General features: G+C 46.4%; 1 protein-coding gene across 2 annotated transcripts; it reads left to right on the plus strand.

The window, feature by feature from the left end:
* The first annotated feature begins 2,536 nt into the window (after positions 1–2,536).
* On the plus strand, positions 2,537–20,299 carry LOC149866070 (histidine ammonia-lyase-like). Of its 2 annotated transcripts, XM_090042876.1 has the most exons (8): positions 2,537–3,196; positions 3,730–4,426; positions 7,785–7,843; positions 10,241–10,414; positions 11,757–11,805; positions 11,886–11,970; positions 14,899–15,033; positions 15,619–20,299. In XM_090042876.1, the coding sequence occupies exons 2-8, from the start codon at positions 4,403–4,405 to the stop codon at positions 15,627–15,629; spliced, it is 537 nt and encodes a 178-aa protein (XP_089899002.1). In that variant the 5' UTR covers positions 2,537–3,196; positions 3,730–4,402; the 3' UTR covers positions 15,630–20,299. The 2 variants fall into 2 exon arrangements, 1 of the variants encoding a protein (XP_089899002.1); XR_016441827.1 differs by lacking the exons at positions 2,537–3,196; positions 3,730–4,426 and having other exon boundaries at positions 7,330–7,843; positions 10,241–11,805; positions 13,849–20,299.
* The last annotated feature ends 830 nt before the right edge of the window (positions 20,300–21,129 follow it).

Genomic DNA, 21,129 nt, shown 5'->3' on the forward strand with positions numbered 1-21,129 from the left:
TTTATGGCTTCATCGATAGTTGAAGCAGAGCAGGGCATTGACCCCAAATCTGCTGATTCCCTATCCAGTAAATTAACTCTAGACTGTCCTTTCTTACTTCAGTGTCCTGGCTACTTCTGCATCTTTTGTGAGAAGGTGTGCAAGTCCTTCTTATGTTGTTGCTTCTTTTCTTCTCCCAGTCTTTCACGGGTTTTGTTCTTTCAGTTGAGGGGATTTGGATAGGATTCTGATTGCGTTTAAAGCAAGGCTGTTCCCTAATTTTCTCTGAGAGTGTTTTTTCAGGATGTGGGATAACACCATTACTCCTTCATGGGCTTGAACAGCACACTTTCCAAAGCACTTCCAGACTTTTCTGACGGGAATGAGAGTATTGGACTAGACTGTACATCAGGGGTGGGCAAAATGTGGCCCGCGGCCAGATGCAGGCTGCCAGGCCATTCTGTCCGGCCCATGGGGCCCCTAAAAAATTCAGAAAATTAATATTTATCTGTCCCTGGTTGCCTGTCATGAGGCCCTCGATGGCTTGCCAAAATTCAGTAAGTGGCCCTCAGCCCGAAATACTTGCCCACCCCTGCTTAACTTTGACCAGTATCTTAAATGTCTATATACCAAAAATTCCCCTTTCCCTTTGTTGTGCAGTATTGTAATCTGTTCATTAACAAAGGCAAGCCGAAGGTTGAACTGTTTTGCTGAGTGCATGCAATCAAATACTTGAAATGCATATGTTAAATCTTTAATAAACTACTTTACAGGTGTTGGAAGCCCATAGTCTGAAGCCAATTACCTTGAAACCAAAGGAGGTAAGAAAAAAATGTACTGCTGCCACCTGGTGATAACCCAACCTACCTAATCACTTGTTGCTTCATGTTTATGATGCCTGTATTTTAAAAATGAGTTGAAGTAATGATTATTTTAAATCAGGTTTTAGAAAGGAATTACATATTGGACATGGGGAAACATACCAGAGACCTGTTTCTGAGAGAAAAGCTATATCCAGCCTATATATTAAGGTTGCAGTGTTGGAACTCTGTTCTTTTATCAATAGTAAATGCCATTCATCCACACAAACCTGGTGAAGAATGCTTTGCATTCAGAAGCTTGTCCAGCTTTATCCCTACCATGCAGTTTGTCCAGTAAAAATATCACCCAAAATATTCTTTTTGCTCACACCATTTCTGAACTATCACAGCTGCAGTATCGCTTCATCCACATGCACGTTTTCCATTGTCAATGATTCCTGGGATAGTCATCAATGGAAGTTACTTTAACTCTCACTGATACAGACTGACTCTAGTCAGGAGCTAAAGTGGTATAATATTAGTATGTTCACATCCCATTTTCATAGCTACTAGAAAGCAGTGCAAACCATCCTCTCACTGTTTTTCCATACAGCACCAGACTGCAGAACTGACCTATCTGGTCACTCTTTTAAGTTTCACTGCTCTGAAGTCATCTCAGCCATCTATTACGAGAAATATAGGGTTTTTAGATGGATTTACGCTGCTGTAAATATATATATATATATATGTTTAACTTTCAGATGATCTATTATGGGGACCAGAAGACATTTTGATTTGGTAGCTGACAAAAAGAAACATATTTGTGACTTGAAAAACACATATTAAAGACGTTCATGTGCACTCACCAGCATTTGCACAGTACAGATATTTACTGGCACGAACATATGAATCTGTTTACTAAATAAAACCCACACTGATAAAATCTTACTAGGCATCTAAGCATAAATCTTTGTATGCATATGTGATACTCTTGCTCTAAGAGTAGAGTATAGTCATTGTGTAAAGCTCACAGTACCTGCAGCAGGAGTTCTAATCTAATGTCCACTAAAGTTAGTGGGAGGTCTACCCTGAGCTTCCTAGGTCTAGTGATTTATTCATACCTATTTTTTTTTTAATTTCTATAGTTGAATAAATATGTATATAATTCAACAGAAAAATTTACTATGACTTAGGGGAAAAAATATAAAGCAGTGCAATACCTCAAAAAAGTTCAAGCATATATGTAGTGACTAAGAAGTTAAAAGCACACCTTTGCCTTGAAGCAGGGATGCTATATCACCATAATTTTTATAGTTAAAAAGGTATTTCTACTGGTCCTCCAATAACATAAATATTTATGGCAACTGCTATGCAATGTAGTCGTCATAGGAGCCATTTTCATTCCTATAGTGTTTTTGCTACGATTTTTTTTTCTCTGATTATGGATGGATAGTTGCCAAAGATTTCTCCTGTAGTCATGGTATACACTGAATTTAGACTGCTGTCTAAATAAAAGCCTGCTGTCTTTTTGAAGGGTCTGGCTCTTATCAATGGAACACAGATGATCACTTCTCTGGGATGTGAAGCAGTTGAAAGAGCCAGTGCTATTGCTAGACAAGCTGACATAGTGGCTGCACTTACACTTGAGGTCCTGAAGGGTACAACTAAAGCCTTTGATAGTGGTTGGTACTGAATTTTTAATGTACTATATTTACTGAATGTTCATTTTCATGTTCACTTGGAGGTCAGGAGCAGCGGGGAGAAGAGGGACTCAGGCGCACGTGTGTCCTTCCCACACGTGTGCCTCCTTTCTGGACCCGGAGCGGAGGAGAGTGCAGCAGTAGAAGCGGCGGCGGCGAGCGGAGCAGCTGAGGGGCCAGCAGCAGCTGATCCCCCTAAGGTAAGTGGGGCTGAGGGACTGAGGGGCCGGCGCAGCTGAGCCGGATCCGGAGGGGAAGCCCCCCGGGTCCCTCTTAGCTGAGCCGGTAGGGAGCCGCGCTCCCGAGCCGCGCGAACAGAGCGCGCAAACAGGTGAGGGCTAGGGGGTTGTCCCCCAAGCCAGGGAGTGCCCCCGGGACTAGCCTAGGGGAGCAGGCTCCAGTCTCACCAGATCCCCCCCAGTGGGGGTGCTCAGGGGGCGGGATCATTGACAGGCACTTCCGGTGACACCGGAGCGCCTGATTGGTGGGTAAGGCAGCGGCGGGTAATTCAAACCGCCTCCTTTATAAACGGCGGTTTGACGTAGCTTCCGCCACTTGGAGGTCAGGAGCAGCGGGGAGAAGAGGGACTCAGGCGCACGTGTGTCCTTCCCACACGTGTGCCTCCTTTCTGGACCCGGAGCAGAGGAGAGTGCAGCAGTAGAAGCGGCGGCGGCGAGCGGAGCAGCTGAGGGGCCAGCAGCAGCTGATCCCCCTAAGGTAAGTGGGGCTGAGGGACTGAGGGGCCGGCGCAGCTGAGCCGGATCCGGAGGGGAAGCCCCCCGGGTCCCTCTTAGCTGAGCCGGTAGGGAGCCGCGCGAACAGAGCGCGCAAACAGGCGCGGTCTGTAAGAGCGCGCCGGCGTTTGCGGCGGCGTTCGCGCCGGCGGGCGAGCAGGCGGGGCCCAGAGGCTGACCCCTGCTCTGCTAGTAAGGGCAGCAACTCCTGCGATGGTGTCGACACGGAGTGCTGCCAGGGCCCCTGCCCGGGGGGCGCGGCCTTCCCGGGGCTTGTCCGAGGCCTCCACCCAGACAGAGCCCTCGGGGGGGCTGCCGTCCTCCAACCCCCTGGCCTGCGGGAACTGCCTGGCAAGGTCTGGGGGGGCAGGGACTGGGGACTCCTGCACCTGTCCTGTAGGTATCCGCCTTAGGACCCTGGAGGAGCGGGTGCAGGAGCTCCTGGAGGAGGTTAGCAGGCTGAGGGGAATCCGTGAGGCAGAGGAGGAAATTGATAGGTATTTTCTTTCTCTGCAGGGTGATACAACAGAGGAGAGGGCAGACCGGGATGAGCCCTCCACCGCTGAGTGGCAGACAGTCTCCCGCGCCAGAGCTATTAACCATGTTGCGGCACCAGTTCCTCCTGTCCATCTGGAGAACAGATATGAGGTCCTGGCAGCCCTGGAGGAGGAGGGAGCAGTGGAAGATTCCAGGGAGGAGACTTTGTGCACACAATGTCCTGTGCGGGCGGCGGGAGTCAAGAGGCCTAAGAGGAGGAAGCGTCGTGTCATCGTGATTGGTGACTCCATCCTGAGAGGTACGGAGGGCCCCATCTGTCGCCAGGATCCCTCAGCACGTGAGGTATACTGCCTGCCCGGAGCGAAGATTCAGGATGTGAAGGGGATGCTCCAGTCCATCATCCAGCCCTCCGATTATTACCCCATGGTCCTTGTCCATGTGGGTACTAACGATGCGGCCAGGAGAGCCCCTGATCGCCTGATGGAGGACTACCATGCTCTGGGAGGCGTGCTGAGGGAGATGGGCGCACAGGCGGTCTTCTCTTCCATCCTGCCAGTGAGCGGACGCGGCAGACGTCACGAGATGTGCATTGCGGAGACCAACTGGAGGCTACAGGAATGGTGCTTCGAGGCGGGCTTTGGCTTCCTCAGCCATGACCGGCACATCGTGATGAGAGACATGCTGGGATGGGATGGGCTCCACCTTTCCCCTAAAGGTAAGCGTGTGTTCTCTTCCAGGTTGGTGAACCTCCTTCGGCGGGCTTTAAACTAGGCTCGTCGGGGGAGGGGGAAGATGAGGGCGGAGGAGACGATGAGATACCAGGCCCAGCAACAGCCAGCGAGCCCAGACCAATGGTCAAAACGGAGAAACAGGTAAGCGTTGGGGGACGGGGCATTGCTGAGACTAGGGGGTCAGTGGGCACAACCGCTGAAGGCCTCAAATGCCTCTACACGAATGCTCGAAGTATGGGGAAGAAGCAGGAGGAACTCGCCCTCCTCCTAGCTGTCACCAGCCCTGACATAGTAGGGATCACAGAAACGTGGTGGGACTCATCGCATGACTGGGCGGTGAGTGTCAAGGGCTATAGGCTATACAGGAAGGACAGGATAGGAAGGAAAGGTGGAGGAGTAGCACTCTACATCAAGGAGGAATATACTTCCTCGTTAATTAGCATGGGGGTAGAGGGGGGGCACTCTGAGGTGCTCTGGGTTAGAGTAAAAGGCAGTCCAGGGGAGAGAGACTTAACGGTGGGAGTCTACTATAGACCTCCCAACCAGGGAGAAGAGCTCGACCTGGAATTCTTAGGTCAGCTTACAGAGGCAGTGAGGGCTAAGGATGTGGTCATCATGGGGGACCTGAACTTCCCAGACATCTGCTGGGAGGAGCAGTCAGCCAAGTCTGATCGCTCACGTCGGTTCTTAGCCAGACTACAGGACCTCCATCTAACCCAGGAGGTGCACAGTCCCACCAGGGGAGACGCCTTGTTGGACCTAGTGCTGGCCACGGGTGATGACCTGGTGAGGGGGCTGCGGGTGATGGGCCACCTGGGAGACAGTGATCATCGCTTGCTGGAATTCACCATCCAGCGTAAGGTGGCAAAGGGCTGCAGCAAGGCAACAGCCCTAGACTTTAGGAGGGCTAACTTCAACAAGCTAAGGAGGATAGTTGGGGAAGCGCTGAGGACCCAGAGGGGAAGGGAATCAGATGTCGAAGGTGAGTGGTTGCTCCTTAAGGATACGATCCTCCATGCCCAAAGGGAGGTAATCCCAACAAGGGTCAAAGGGAGCAGGAGGGCACATAAACCCCCATGGCTCACTAAGAGCATCCGGGAATGTCTCCTTGCTAAAAGGGAGGCATATACCCAATGGAGAGATGGGGTCATCGCCAAGAAGGACTATGTTATAGTCGCCCGAGGATGTAGGGGGGCAGTCAGGAGGGCCAAGGCAGAGTTGGAGATAGGACTAGCTTCCCGGATTAAGGACAATAAGAAGTCCTTCTTCAAATACATAGGGGGTAAAAAGAGGGTCCCGGGTAATGTGGGGCCCCTGCAGGACACGATGGGCAACTTAGTCATCACGCCAGATGACAAAGCTAACATATTTAACGATTTCTTTGCCTCTGTCTTCCTAAGTAGGGACCAGTTCAGCCACCTCCCTGCTGGGCCCCCCTCGGGCCCCGGGAGAGACACGCCTGGGCCAAGGGTTAGCGAGGAGTTAGTTAGGGTACTTCTGGAGAAGCTGGACGTGTTCAAGTCCGCTGGTCCGGACGATCTTCACCCTAGGGTTCTACAGGAACTGGCTGAGGTCATTGCAGGACCCCTGGCACGGCTCTATGAGCACTCGTGGTGCTCTGGCGAGGTGCCGGAGGACTGGAAGAGGGCCAATGTGGTCCCTATCTTCAAAAAGGGAAAAAAAGAGGACCCGGGAAATTACAGGCCAGTTAGTCTGACCTCAATCCCGGGTAAGCTCTTTGAAAAAATTATCCTGGCACACATCCAGGAGGGCCTTGCGGGGGAATGCATGCTCAGGGGCAACCAACATGGGTTTATCAGTGGCAGGTCTTGTCAGACCAACCTGGTGGCCTTTTACGATCAGGTCACCAAATCATTAGACGCAGGGGTTGCTGTGGATGTAGTCTTTTTGGACTTCCGGAAGGCTTTCGACACTGTCTCTCACCCTGTCCTCATCAAAAAGCTGGGAGACTGTGGTGTCGATGCCCACACGGTCAAATGGGTCGCCAACTGGTTGGAGGGCCGCACCCAGAGGGTGGTAGTGGATGGGTTCTTCTCGACCTGGAAGGATGTGGGCAGTGGGGTTCCGCAGGGCTCGGTCCTCGGGCCTGCACTGTTCAACATCTTCATCAGTGACTTGGATGAGGGGGTAGAAAGCACCCTGTTCAAGTTTGCTGATGACACTAAGATGTGGGGGGATGTGGGTGCACTAGAAGGGTGCAATAGGCTACAAGCTGACCTTGACAGGTTGCAACGGTGGGCGGATGAGAATAAGATGGGGTTTAACACTGATAAGTGCAAGGTGTTGCACATGGGGAGGAAGAACCGGCACCACACTTACAGGTTGGGGAACTCTCCTCTTGCCAGCACGGAGACGGAAAAGGATCTTGGAGTCGTCATTGACTCCACGATGAACATGGGCCGGCAGTGTGGGGAGGCAGTCAAGAAGGCCAACCGTACCCTGTCATGCATCCACAGATGCATCTCGAGCAGGTCCAGGGAGGTGATCCTCCCCCTCTATGCGGCACTGGTCAGGCCGCAGCTGGAGTACTGCGTCCAGTTCTGGGCGCCACACTTCAAGAGGGACGTGGACGATATGGAAAGAGTTCAGAGGAGGGCCACTCGTATGATCAGGGGTCAGCAGGGCAGGCCTTATGAGGATAGGCTACGGGACCTGAACCTGTTTAGCCTCCACAAGAGAAGGCTAAGGGGGGACCTTGTGGCCTGCTACAAACTGGTCAGGGGGGATCAGCAGGTATTGGGGGAGTCCCTGTTCCCCCGTGCGCTGCCAGGAGTGACCAGGAATAACGGTCACAAACTGGCGGAGGGTAAGTTTAGATTAGATATTAGGAGGCGCTACTTCACAGTCAGGGTGGCTAGGGCCTGGAACCAGCTTCCAGGGGAAGTGGTGCAGGCTCCTAGCCTGGGGATTTTTAAAAGGAAGTTAGATGAGCACCTTGCCGGGGTCATCTGACCCCGGTGCTCTTTCCTGCTAAGGCAGGGGGTCGGACTAGATGATCTACCTAGGTCCCTTCCGACTCTAGCTACTATGAAACTATGAAACTATTTGCTCCTGTTGGCAGCAGTTAGTGAAGAGAAGGCTAGAGAGTAAAGATAATTTTTGTTCTAATATTCATTCAATGCGTCCACATCGGGGGCAGATGGAGGTAGCTTTCCAATTTAGATCTTTCTTGGATTCGGATCACTATCCTTCAGAAATAGCAGGTGATTAACCTTTCCTTCCTGCCTAGCAAGACAACTGTTTGATGTATACGGCAGTCTGAGGACTTTCAGTGATCCAGGTTATTTTTTAATTCAAGAACTCTTTTTTTGTTTTTTGCAGAGAGTCACAGATTTTGTGACAGAGTCCAGGATGCATATACATTGCGCTGTTGTCCTCAGGTAAAAAGTTGTTTTCCCTTCCCTCATGCAAGGATAAGTCAATGATGCTGAAATCCCAATTCCAGTTGAATATCAATTATGTGTTGGCCATCTTCTTTAAAATAATGCAACGCATTATCTTACGGTTCTCTCCAACACTTATAGATCTTGTGCTGTGTCCATGTTCAGGATTGAATTCAATATGGGATGAGCGCTATCTGGCACTATTAAAACAAAAACTCTTCAGACAGTCAGTCATGGGGATCAGAAGGCATTTTGTTTTGGTAGTTTAGAAAAAAGTAATAAGTTTACAACTTAAAAAGCATAGTTTTATGTGTTTAAGCATTAAATTTTTGTCTGTGTAAGGAGCTAAACAATGCTAAGATTTCTAAGAAAAGGGGTTTTCTAAGATTAACTCCTTAAGAACATTTACTGCACTGTAGTCTATTGGCTAAACTTTAATTACCATTTATTTTCACCAAGATGATGTTGTTATAGCTAAGGAGAAAGCTAATGCCCACTGGTGAAGCAGATACATTTGTATCATCATCATAATCATATTAAGTCAGCTCTGAAGACTACAGTATGTCAAGCATCCCCAAGTTTTCATGAAAATTTAAATCCTTATCGGTGTAGAGGGGCAGAGTCTGAGCACCATAAAGCATGGGTGTGCTCCTAAACCATAGAGTTACTGAAGGTCAGCATTCTGAAGATGAGTCTACGTAGAAATGACCTCTTCTTTCTTTTAGGTCCATGGTGTGTTGAATGATGTAATAGCTTTTGTAAAGGACGTAATCACAACTGAAATTAATAGGTCAACAGACTAACCTATATCCTTCTGTTTAGTTTTGGTTTTTTGTTGTTGTTCTTTTTTTAAATTGAATATTATGTGGTTATTTTTTCCTCTTCTAAATAACCATGATCTAACGAGGCATAAAGTTCACTGTAGACCTTCCAGTCTAATGGGCTGCCAAGATTGCCAACAGCCCACATATCTGGTAAAATATGGTGGCTGTTAACTACAAATCACTTAGTCAGTGGGACTACCAATGATTTGAAGCAGAAGCGTCACACTCATCTGGCCCCATGGGTCCATGGGCCCAATGAGTGCCATGGGGCTGGTCCACGGGCTGGATCAGGCCCATGGACCCCATGCCTGAATGCCCGATCCAGTGCAGGGTGGATCTGGGATGCCAGTCCAAGCAAGTGCCATGGGTAGCACAGCCTGGGACCCAGCCTGAGCAAATGCCATGAGCAATGCAGCCCAGGACCAGCCCCAGCCAGCACTATGGGTTAGGGTGGACCCAGGAAGGGCACAATGGTACGGTTACCCCCCCCCCCCACCCCCTTTGATTCCTGTTTCACCCATCGTTTAAGACTAACTGCCTGGCAATGGCAGCAGTGATGAAGACCACTGAGGTCCTGGCTCACTATAATACACCTGATTCCTTCTAAGCTCTCCATTCCAGGGGTATTAACAACCCTCTCTTCCTCTTAATGGTCTTGAGTGGTTCCACTAATCAAGCTAGTCTTTGTTCTGCAATTCTGCTGTCTGCTGCTCCCTCTAAAATAGCTCCTGTTTCACAGCCTTGCTTTTAACTCTAGCTAAAAACATTAACTTAGGTGTGAAAATGCTAATTGAGACAAACATTAACTTAGGTGTGGAAATAACTTTCAGGGAAGAACTGGATGCACTGTCAAGATGGTCAGGAATGCTGTGTTTTGTTTTATGTATTTGGAAAAGAGATGCCTATTTAATTTTAATGACTACAGGACTAATGAAACTGCATCTTTTTATTATTTAATGTCTAGTTTGTTGTATATTTATGGATAATATATGATATAGCAAATGAATGCACATTCCAGTGGTGTTATATTTGTTTTTGCTTGGTTCTTAACTAAATAATGTAGCCCAAGGCCAGTAGGCTACTAGTAGAATTTCTAATTTCTTTTTAATTGGAGAAGAATATGTAATGTGGTATATGTGATGATGCACTGCACTACCTGCATCCCCCTTTTCAAAATCCTATATCTGCTCATGACCAGGGATGAACCATGCCCAACAAGTGATGTGAGCAATGCAATCTGGAACCTAGCCCCAGGGAGTACAAGTGGCAGAGCCCAGGACCCAATGCTGTCCAGGACATACAGGCAGCACAGTCCAGGATCCAGTCTCAGCCAAGTGCTGCACACAGCATGGGGCTAGCTGGCACAGGATGTCGGTTATCAGGGCAGCACTAGGAGCAGGATTATCTTACTGGTCATATATTTAACACCCCCATTTTAAAGCTAAGCATGTGTTTAGGTTTTTCAGAGATCAAATACCTGCACAGTTGTATCAGATATGTGAATGGTTGGAAACTTGGCAGCCCATTGGACTTAAAGGTTGTCTCTATGTCTATAAAACCTGTATTCTAGAATGCAGTTTGGGTGCTGCAAAGGGAGAACCAAGAAATGTTCCCAATTTTGTATCCAGCTTGAAGGCCATTTTGAGAATTCTCAGCCTATACCTCATGATGAACAAAGGTCAAGTCAATTTTTCAGGACAAAGATCAGGAATAAAAAAGGTTTCTTTGTGTTATATGATAGATGGTAAGTGCTACCATTTCCTCACTATATAAAATTTAATCTGCACTGACATTGCAATTCACAGTTACACTAGAAGCTATGCTTCAGTTTGTCTTTGCATTGCATATAACCTTTACCTCTTGACAGTCTTTAAATATGTAAAAGGTTAGTGCAAAGAGGATGGCTACAAACGGCTCTCTGTGTCCGCTGGAAATAAGACAAGAAGTATGTGCTTAATTTGCAAAAAGGAAGCCTTAGGTGAGATGTCAGGAAAAACTTTCTACCGGTAAGTATTGTTAGGAACTGGAATAAGTAATTTATGGACATTTTGAAGAGCAGCTTAGACCAGGGATGCTCAACGTTTTTCCCTGACAAACCAGACTGTGGGTGGGATGGTAGTTCCAATCAAGCACCCAGGGCTGGCACAGGAGCCACTGTTTGGCCATGCAAAGGGGTGGAGGCAGCCCAGGCTAAAACTGATGCTGCAGGGGTGGAGGGGGCTTCACACAGCTGCATGGCAGAGGGGCATGGCCTGGCACCATCCCAGCCCCGTGAGGGAAAAGGAGGCATGGTGTGGTCCAGCCCCATGGGGAAAGGGGGCGTGACCTCATCTCCTGGGTGTGTGGAGAGGGGTGTGGCCCAGCCCTGTAGGGGGAAGGGGTTGTGGCCTGGCTTCAACTGGGCACATGGGGTTTGGGAGTTTGGCAGGGGGGGAGGGTGGCCATATTAATGGCTACTGCTCCCTTGCCACCAAATTTCCTGACCTGTAGGGAGCCCTGCAGGCCAGATGCAGTGGCCTGTGGGCCGGAGGTTGAGCACATCTGGGTTAGACAAGCATTGGTCAGTAATTGTTTAGATACTGTGGATCCTTCTTTGCCTCCGGGCAAAGAAGTGGACTCAGTCACTCTCAAGGCCTATTCGTGTCCCATTTTCTATGATCCTGTCTCACCCATTTTATAAAATATTCTTTTAAGCAGTAGGGCTGTGCAAAATTTCGACAGCCGTTTCATTTGGACACTTTCAACTCATTTCGAGGTCAAAACAGCAAAATAGAAATTAAACAAAGGCCGTCGAAATAGCCTCAAAACAAAATGAGGCTATCAAAATGTTTTGGACAGCCCTATTAAGCAGTATCTATAAAATGAAAAAGTTGGGCTCTGGTTTTGAGTTTGGATTTTTTTTAGCATTTTCTAGAAAGTGAATGTTCAGATGTAATACACTGTATATACGTGTGAGTATAAAAAAGCACCTTTTCTTCCTCCATTCAAGTAGGGTATTCATATTATTCAGAGATACGTAGTACTTATGCAATGCTTTATTCATGTTTGCGCCTTAACTTAGCTTTAAAAATGGTTTTTGCTGACAGGGGAGAGACCATTTCTGGAGGAAATTTTCATGGTGAATACCCCACAAAGGTAATTAAGCATTTGATTGAATATTATTTTCAGATTTGTTTTTTAAATAGTTGATTAAATACAGCGAGCTTCTCTCCTAGGCTCTGGACTACCTGGCGATCGGTGTTCATGAACTAGCTGCAGTTAGTGAAAGGAGAATTGAAAGACTCTGCAACCCCTCAGTTGGTGAGTTGCCTGCCTTTCTCGTCACTGAAGGGGGTCTGAACTCTGGTATCATGATCGCACACTGCACAGCTGCAGCCCTGGGTGAGGTCATTAAAGGCTTAAACAGTATTGACAAGGGGGCAAATTAGAAAGTTCAACTTACCCTGGGACTGAGTTAGTGAAGATGTCCCTATGAAGCAGGGGGCAGATCCTTTGTGGGCTTGACGTGTATGGCCTTTGGGCTGTAACCATCTTGGGGAGGTGGGTCATCAGGTGTGCATGGTTTCTCTGTAGCCAGCGGACTTGTATCAGGATCTGCCCCATAAGGTTTCTCACTGTTTCTCCGAGAGCTGTTGTACTGTCATGGCCAGCACTCACAGAGTTTCTGCTCCTTACCTGCCACCCAGTTTTTGCTTTTTGGATTGTTGTTTGGCACACAAATCAGCAGCAGAGTGGTGATGTCAGCTCCTACATGCTGACCATGCTGACACAGTAGTTCTGGCAGCTATGTCAAGAATCCCTGTGGGCTGTATTTGGAGGTAGGTTATCCGGATCTGACGCGCCAACTCATTTAAGTTTGGCACCCATGCTTTAAAGTAGGAGTGTCAAAGATACAGGCTGCATCCAGCCTGTAGTGCTGTATCATCTGGCCTCTGGTGCTGATTGTGAGTCTTGGACTGAACCCACATGCTGTATGTAACATATGTCAGACTGGCCATTTGCATGCATGCAAGGCTGGGTCCAGGACGTAACTTACACATGGCACCCATACCAACCCAGAAATCTCCTCAGAGAAATGGCTCTCAGCTCTTACAAATAATGCGTCCTTCCCCTTACCTCCAGATATCCAAATGTTCTGAAGTTCTTGCACCCACATTTGCCTGCCACCGGCCTAGCTGGGAATTCTAATCACAACCTTCACATCAACTTAACTTGCAGGGCCACAGCATTGGAGGGGGTGGAGCAGAGGAAGCATCCAACTGCTCCAAGCAGCTGAACTCCTGCTGCTGTTCCCACCCCTTTGCTCTCTTTCTCTGAGGTTGCTTGAAGTGCTGCTTTCTGCAGCTGTCATGATTGGCTCCTCTACCCCAGAAGGCGGGCAAGAGGAGCAGGCAGCAAATCAAGTAGGGATTTTCAGAAGTTTGCAGGAGGCCAACATGTTTTATGCCATCATGAGATTGGCTTCAGTCCCAGTCAGAATTCCCAGCCAAAACCCAAGTCTTGGCAATGCTGCTAGCCTCTCTGCGGGCAGTTCTGTTTGGTCACACTGTTTTTCCCAGGGTCAGCTCATAGCGTCAGTCATGTGCAGGCTCCCAGGAGCCTGTTGTTGTTTCCTCAAGCATGCCAACTGGCTTGTGGCCCAGTCCTGACAAGCTGCGTGTTGCTGTCCTGCACCTGGGAAGAGAGCGTCTTGGTTGCAGTCAGTCAGTCACTGTTGCTCTTGGAGCTCTGGAGCTCCCCAGCTGGCAGGGAGGCTGTAGCTGTATTCTATTTAGATGGCTTCTGAGTGAAAAATCTGGGGCCAAATAGAGCTTGAGCACTGTGAAAAGGGCTTTATTTCATCTCTCCTCAAGTGACAATGGATTTTACCAACTGAGCCCCCTCCTGCAAGTACAAATGTTTGGTTTGATCCTACAATCCCTTCTTAGTCAAAAACTCATTATTACTGGGGAAGTTTCATGGGAGCCAGAATTGTGTGACTGGGCCTGTTGTGAGGTTTACAATGGGGCATGGACAGTACAGTCTTGAAACAGGCCAACCTGCTCTTGGGGTGATTGAACCAATGGCTGTGATCCCTGATCTAGCACCGGGGGAGGTTGACATTCAGAGTGAGAGTTTGCACAGTGCTCATTAGAAATGGCTTGCTGCATCAGCTGATAGTCTCTGTCATTCCTCCAGCTATACCTTGGATAGTATGTTGGACAAAAAGAAACTGGATAAACTGGTCCCTTTGGAAATACCAAAAATGCCTTTTCCTGAAGCAGCAGACAAGACCATTTTCCAGACCTGTACTACTTCCATTTGTCAAGCTTGCCTCTGCTTTCTTCAGGGACTCTTTTACAACTGGAAGTTTGGTAGATTTGACCTCCGCAAACCATATACTGCAAGAAGTGATGGTCACCTGGAAAGGTCTGATGTGAGGTGGTCAGAAACTGAACTTGTGCAAGAAGAAGGAGAAGACTGAAGACAGCTCTGTTTAGCTGGAATGGGCCAAATGGAGAAACAGAATTATTTAGTCTTAAATTATACAAATGTATCCCACTCTAGTCCAGATATCCCGAAGCTTAGTACCAAAGGAGCTGGAAAAAAAAGTAGTCCTTGTAATTTCCTGGTTCTGGAGTCAAAATAGAGTGGTTTGGTCCCTACCATATGTTGAAACCATCCTCATGAACGCTTGAAGAGTTCATTCCGCCAGTAGCAAGGTTGGTGCCAGCGGGCACCGTGCGTCCTCACAGAGAGGGTGCCAAATAACAAAGAAGTAATGGTATACAGCAGCACAAAGGGGCACTCTACGTATGACCTACACCGGGAATCAAAGTTTGAATTTTTGGCTGGTAGATGTGGTCTGGCCATCCCTTCTCTCTCACAGGAATTTTCCAGTGGCTCCCAGGCAGAATGGGGGTGGACAAGCAAGAAGGGAAGATAACTGTTAATACTGGGATTAGCAGTAATATATATTTTAAATTAGTTTTTCATATATATTTTGCTTTTTATAGTTAGTTTCATATCAGCATGTGAAGACACCTAACGACTGCCATCTCTAGAGGCAAAGTAATAGGTACTGCAGAGGACTTGGTCAAGCCACAGCAGTGCCACACACTTGCAGTGCTTCATTGTGTGCACTGAATTAGATGCGTTTCTCACTGCAGCATCTTTCAGATGTGTCTGTTGTTTCTAGCACCTCTTTGCCTACACAATGTACCATTTAGTCGCATTGGACTTTTGCAGTTTCTGAGAATAAAGCCTTGTGCCACCCCTCTTCTGTGGATTCTCTCTCAACCAGTGCTGCTACAGAGGATCACGTGTCCATGGGAGGATGGGCTGCAAGAAAAGCCTTGAGAGTTATCGAACATGTTGAACAAGGTAAAATGGAGACCTGATTATACAGAGATCTTTAGTATTGTAACTAGATTAAAACTAAGAATGATTCCTTCTAAATGTCATTATTTTAAAGTAGTAGTAGACACTTTGGTTATTCCAAAAATGTTTTTATGGTAAATTCTTAAATAGTTAGTTTTACTCAAATCTCTTTCTAACGTGCAATTCAGGTGAATTCCATTGAAACAACTGCTTAATAATGTGAGAGTCAGTCAAAATTCTGCCATTCTTCATTGATTAGAGAGATTAAAATGACATCTTTTTGGGGTAAAAGTTTTAGTTGTTGCTGGAGAGACCTTAACTATATGTAGCACCAAAACAGCATATGTACCTTTGGTTTTGTATAGGTTTACACCAATGGGTGCTTCACCAGTCAGATTCTATAAAATATTAAATATTGTTTGACCTGCTCAGGAAAGTGAATGTGTAACTGGAGAATACAATGTTTGTTTGATAAAGTTTTCCTTAGAATAATTTGGCCCTTATGAATGTGAGGAATTCATGCCATGAGGCCCATCTCTGTCTTTCATCTGGCCTTAAGGCTGCCTCTGTTATTTGGTGTTGAAACAGAGATCATTTGAGAGGTATTTCCAGGAGCAGTAGGCATCTATCACAGCTGAGTACAAAAGGAACTGTGACTGCCTAGCACCTGAAAGAATCACACTTAACATATCTGAGCATCTGCACCCGCCGGGCCTCGATCATCCGGTCCCTCGCTGCTCACCTCTGGATTTTGATGATGGTCTTCCACTCCGTCCCAAAGGTATTAGGGCCACGAGTTCTCACCTCCGGCAGTTTTATCCCCTCCTAATCCCTCCTGCCACGACTTTGATGATCCTATCAGTGGTGGAGGGGTCCGACCGTCCGGGTTCGGTTATCTCAGGCCAAGGGGTGATGGTCTTCATGAGGCTCCAACCTCCCCTGTACCTCGCCCTATACCCCGCCACGACGGTGTCCTTATGTTGTTTTCCGCAGCCAGCCCTCCCTATGCAAGAACGTATTCCTGGGTCTCGCTTGAGCCTGGGTTTTATGGCTGAGTCAAACTAGGCCCTCTAAATCCTTGGCCTTTCGTAGCGCTCCGCCTTACTTTTACCCCGGCGTCCCGGGCAATAAAAATTAACAAATAAAAAGGAAAAGACGCTAACAACAAAACTGCCTACCACCTCTCAATAATCCATTAATCACTATCCTGGGGCATCTCAGTTACAGCGTGCCCCCTGCACGATTATACCGCCCCTCCACCGGCTGCCCCCTTGGTGCTACCTATTGCTTACCCTTAGTGTACCCTATGTGCATCCAACCTTTGATGTCCTTTCCACCTCGGAAAAGAAACCTTCCTCTGACGGGCTCTCCCGGGTCTTCCGTCCAGGATGTGATGGTCTTAGCTAGCCTCTTGACCGTTCACCTCTCCCTTGGGCGATTCGCTGGAACCAGCCTTTGCCGGTGAGGACCCTCCTGCAGGCTCTCCTCGCAGCTTTAGGATGATATGCAGCCGGGACACTTCTGTCTTTCTAAGTCCAGCAATAGTGTCTTTATATTGACACTTCTCCGGGCATTCTCCTGCCCTATGGGCAGCGTTCTCCAGCTCCCCCTCCTCCTTGGTGGGTCCAGGAGATATTTTCTCTTTGCTCTTTTTCCACCTCTCTTCCCCTTCCGTCTTGCTGTCTCCCCGTCTTATCCTTCTGTGCTGGCTCTCCTCCCCCTTCTCTCCAGCTGATTTCACTTTAAAAAAACCACGGCTAACGAGCCACCCAGGTCCCGCTGCCACTTCCAGTCCTGCCGCGGTTCCTGCCACAGGTAGGGCGTTTTTACTTGTTTTTTCTTCTCTTATGTTTTCCCTGTGGTGTGTTGTCCCCCAGAGTCCCTCCTTGACCCTTTGGGGTCCATGTCCTCCCCTTGCCCTGGGACAGCATCCAAATAAGAGGCTATTTAAAAGTGCTGGACTTTTGCCTCTGTTTCCCTCTTTGTAAATAGGCCTCTTATCTGGCTGCCTTCCCCAGTATGCCACATGGATCAACTAGTATTTGCACAGCACTGAAGAGGTGAGGTCCTAAGTATGATCAATAACCATTCCAAACTCCAATTAGAAATGCTCTTCAATTGTAAACTCATAATGAATTGTACATCCTGAAAATCTCTGTCCTACCTTTTGCTGTTTGGCTTCCTAGTGTTGGCAACTGAACTTCTTGCAGCCTGCCAGGGCATTGAGTTTCTACGCCCCTTGAAAACAACTACCCCGTTGAAGAAAGTCTATAACCTTGTGCACTCTGTTGTAAGGTACCATTAAATAAATGTTTTCCAGAGGTTACAGTTTTGAAGACCTCCTAACTTTGGTGGTTAATGTTTGGCCAATGTTCTCAACTTGTCTTCTTCGGGGCCTTGGATGAAGGATCGCTTCATAGCTCCAGACATTGAGGTGACTCACAGGCTCCTTGTAGACCAAGAGGCAAGTGTTGATGTTCAGCATTTGTTCAATAGAATTGATCCTTTGGCAAGGACCGTGCCATTTTCCCTTTAAAATGTCCCTCAGTGTTATCTGTCACCGAAAGAAAACTATTCTGACCCTTCCATGTGCAATTTTATTACCAGATCTTCTGAAGAAATCATATGGAGATTGTTTGGTTTAGAGCAGTGGTTTTCAACCACAGTGCCACAGCACCTCAGGGTGCTGAGAGATCCTTTTAAGGGTGACACAGTGCTTCACAATATTAATAGTGCTAGGTGTGCCAGTGGCTAACGGTGTTACGATTGACAAGATAAACTCCAGTATTTTAAATAGGAATCTATAGTGTCAAAAACATTTCAGATCGGTTGTGGTCTTTCTGAGTTCTTTGCAAGAGGAGAATTGCTTTATTATTTTCAATAGTCAGGAAAACAAGTGAAAGAGGGTTCTTTGAACCTAGAAAGATTGAGAACCACTGGGTTTAAGTTTTAAAGTGACACCTACATTTAAAATTGTATATTAAGAAACACATTTCCTCAACTGTATTCTTAAGAATGGCTTGGATAACAGAACTTGACAGATAAAGATCGAAACTCAGTTGTTAAGCTTCCGGATGAAAGGCCCTACATCCATGCAAAACTCCACTGAAGACAGCAAGACTCTGGGTGTTGGTCAGGCAGAGCGGATCCGCTCTCCTCATTGTTTACATATGAATATCTCTATGGGCTTTCTACCATGTAATCTAAATCTTCATGGTTCTATTAAAATTTTGTATACCATATCTATTCTCATACCATACACACTTTTACCATCAAAAATTAGCCTTCCAAAATGGGTGCATGTCTTAAGGCAAGAAGTTGATTTTTTGCCCAGGGGCATTTCCATTCAGGCATATTGGGATGAAGGAATCAGTTGAATCCATGGCTTATTCAAATCTACTTGTTTCCTGCTAATTCGCTCTTTGCTTAGTAGGTGTTAATGAGCCTTCTCCTTTTTTAGGATCTTGATGTTTCACTAATCAAGCTAGCTTAGCTTAGCTTAGTTTAGTTTAGCTATTCCTGGTCTATATTCTCCTGTTTCACAGCCATGCAGACTGTTTAGGTTTTTTCAAAAACTTGTATCTGTCCTTGGTGTCCAGTCTTCAGCAACAGTTACAATTTTAGTTTTTGGCAGATCGGACAAGAGCTGCTGACAATCCAGCTGTGAAAGGGTTAAAACTAGCTTTTGCCTGAGCCATTAAGGGAGGGTCAGTGGGCTGAAGATGGCCACAAACTGCGGAGACAGAGCCAAGTAACTCTGGAAGAATCTTCCTTTTTTTCCCTTCATTTTGTCTTTCCCAAAACAAGGTGCATGGCTCTTTGATGTGGGGGTGGTATGCTTGCAAAATATGATGGGTGCATGGAGCGGACAGTGCACATATGTATATGCATGCATATTTTATCTGATGTAGAGATTTAAGTTTATTCAAATATACCTCTGAATATTAAGATTTCTATGAAAGGATACAGTTTTCTCATGGACATACAGATGCAATCAGGTTCATGTTCATGCTTGTCTAACAGTATTTCTTGCAGAGACCTCTACAACTTTGATAAGTCCAGAGATCAAGCTGTCAGCACATTTCAACAGCACAGAACCTGCATGTACCCAGTGACTTCAATGCTGGTGGGCAAAGATTTGAAAGTGGATCAGTGACCAACTTCTTTAAAAGGCTGTGGCACACTACTTAAACAAAACTAACTCTGCAAACTATACTTACCTATATGTCTGATCATCTATCTAATGTATTCTGCTATGGGAAAAAAATGGCTTCAATGTATTGAGAAGCTGAAGTTAGAAAACTTCAGTCTTGTACCTGAAATGAAACTGGAAAACTGGTAAATTGTGCACAAAAGCTGAATGCTTTATTTCTAGCAAAATTTTACATGTTTTGAGATGCTAGTTACATTTGTCAATCATGTGGGTTTTTGCAAATTTTGTATTAAATCAGTATACTGTGCGGGCAGGTTCTCTCACAATTGAAGTCCTAAAAATCTTTACATAGTTGGGGGGAAAAATAAGTCACTATCAGCAAAACTACTTTGCTTGGGTCTTGAATTTTAACTAGCGTTGTGAAAGCAACAAATGCAAAATAACATCTTTGTATAAACATCATTGCTTTTCTTGCCCCCTTCAGATATTTTGATTCTAGAGCCTCTGTGGGGGATAAGATGTCTGCCAACAGCCTTGGGTTTCAGGGAGATTTGGGGGCTTGTATGTTCCACATTGTTCTGGGATCTGAGCAAGCTTTCTCTTTGTGATTGTTCTGTTAACATATTCAAGTCAGTTGATGATTAGATAGTTTATCATTTGAATTTGTAGTACTTATTCCTGTTAGATCTAAGATGCATAGTAATAACTAAAACTCGTGAAAAGTAATTTTGCCAGCCTGTTTGTTATTTTTAATCAAGAAGACTGCTTTTTGACAAATGCACACTTTTTATTTCCAATGTTAACCTTTTTTTAGCCAGCTACCTGGCATATTTACATTTTCAAAATAATAAAGTTTAAAAGAGGACAAGTCTGAAAAAAGCATCACAGTCCTCCAAGCAAACTTAATATTTTTTTTAATTGCAGGGGGTTTTTTAAACCACCTGTGGCTATGGTTATATCTATCTTCACTCTATGAAAATGAAGATTAAGGCACTACTCTTTGTTTATGAGCAGAACACTGAGCAGATGAAAAAGTACAATATTTGGGGGGGGGTTTAGTAACCGTGAATTCTGCCATCCCTAGGTTGGTTTTGAAAGTCACTTTCAAAAGAAGTATACAACCACAGGCTATAAAAAATGTATTTACTGTTTTTTAGGTTTTATGTGTAATGACCAAATATTATAGTTTGGAACATGTTGGCTTGCAGCCAGGACACATATAAACATCCCCAATGTGAGCTTTGAATCCGTAAGGGACTTAAAACATTGATTCTGGCTAGCTGACTCAGGCTTCTCCATTATGCATTGTTTCATTCAACCCTTAACTGGTCATCCCAAACTTAAACTTACGAGATACTTTAAAATCATAGAAAATAGGGATTCTGATAGCTGTCTCAACAATTCTACCTGCACACTGTTTCCACGAGAAAGTTGTACTGCAGTAAAGCTTCCTCAGAAGGAAGCCATGCTGATATAATAAAGTGTGTTACAAGTTTTTCATCCATATAAAACTTTACTGAGCCCATCTGCTCCCCCCCTCATTACTCTTCAGTGGAGAACACAAACTGCTGGTAAAGATAAAGTCAGGCTTGAAGAGGATTTTTTTTGGCTGCATCCACCTCTACCTGAAGAAATTTCTTCTGGTAGAAAAATAGCCCAGGAGCTGGTGTGTACAGATGTTCTTCCAGCCCCACAGCTGGAGGGCTTCACAGGCAAGCTCTCCAGCCAGGGGGCACTAGTGGGCTGCTCTCTGAGCCAACCCTGCCCTTAATGGAGCCTATTAATTGATAGTCTGCCTTCTCCCCTGCCTGGGAAAGGGGCCAAGTTGTCAAGTGGCAGTTGGCAGCTTCTGAAAAGCAGTAGTTGCCACAGACGGCATTAGAAGTGTTCCCTCCCCAAGAAAATGGCCCTCTCTCAATCCTGCCCATCAGCTGATTGGCAGGAGG

This window comes from Crocodylus siamensis, chromosome 4 (assembly GCF_052110815.1).
Source record: "Crocodylus siamensis isolate JL-2025a chromosome 4, ASM5211081v1, whole genome shotgun sequence".
In the NCBI taxonomy this organism is placed as follows: Eukaryota; Metazoa; Chordata; order Crocodylia; family Crocodylidae; genus Crocodylus; species Crocodylus siamensis.

Excerpts from the sequence above, each read along its gene's own strand:
- LOC149866070 (XM_090042876.1), top strand. The coding sequence starts at position 4,403 with ATGGGCTCCACCTTTCCCCTAAAG. Across the intron at positions 10,415-11,756 it reads TTTGTGTTATATGATAGATG|GGGAGAGACCATTTCTGGAG; the intron begins GTAAGTGCTACC and ends TTTTGCTGACAG. Across the intron at positions 11,806-11,885 it reads ATGGTGAATACCCCACAAAG|GCTCTGGACTACCTGGCGAT; the intron begins GTAATTAAGCAT and ends CTTCTCTCCTAG.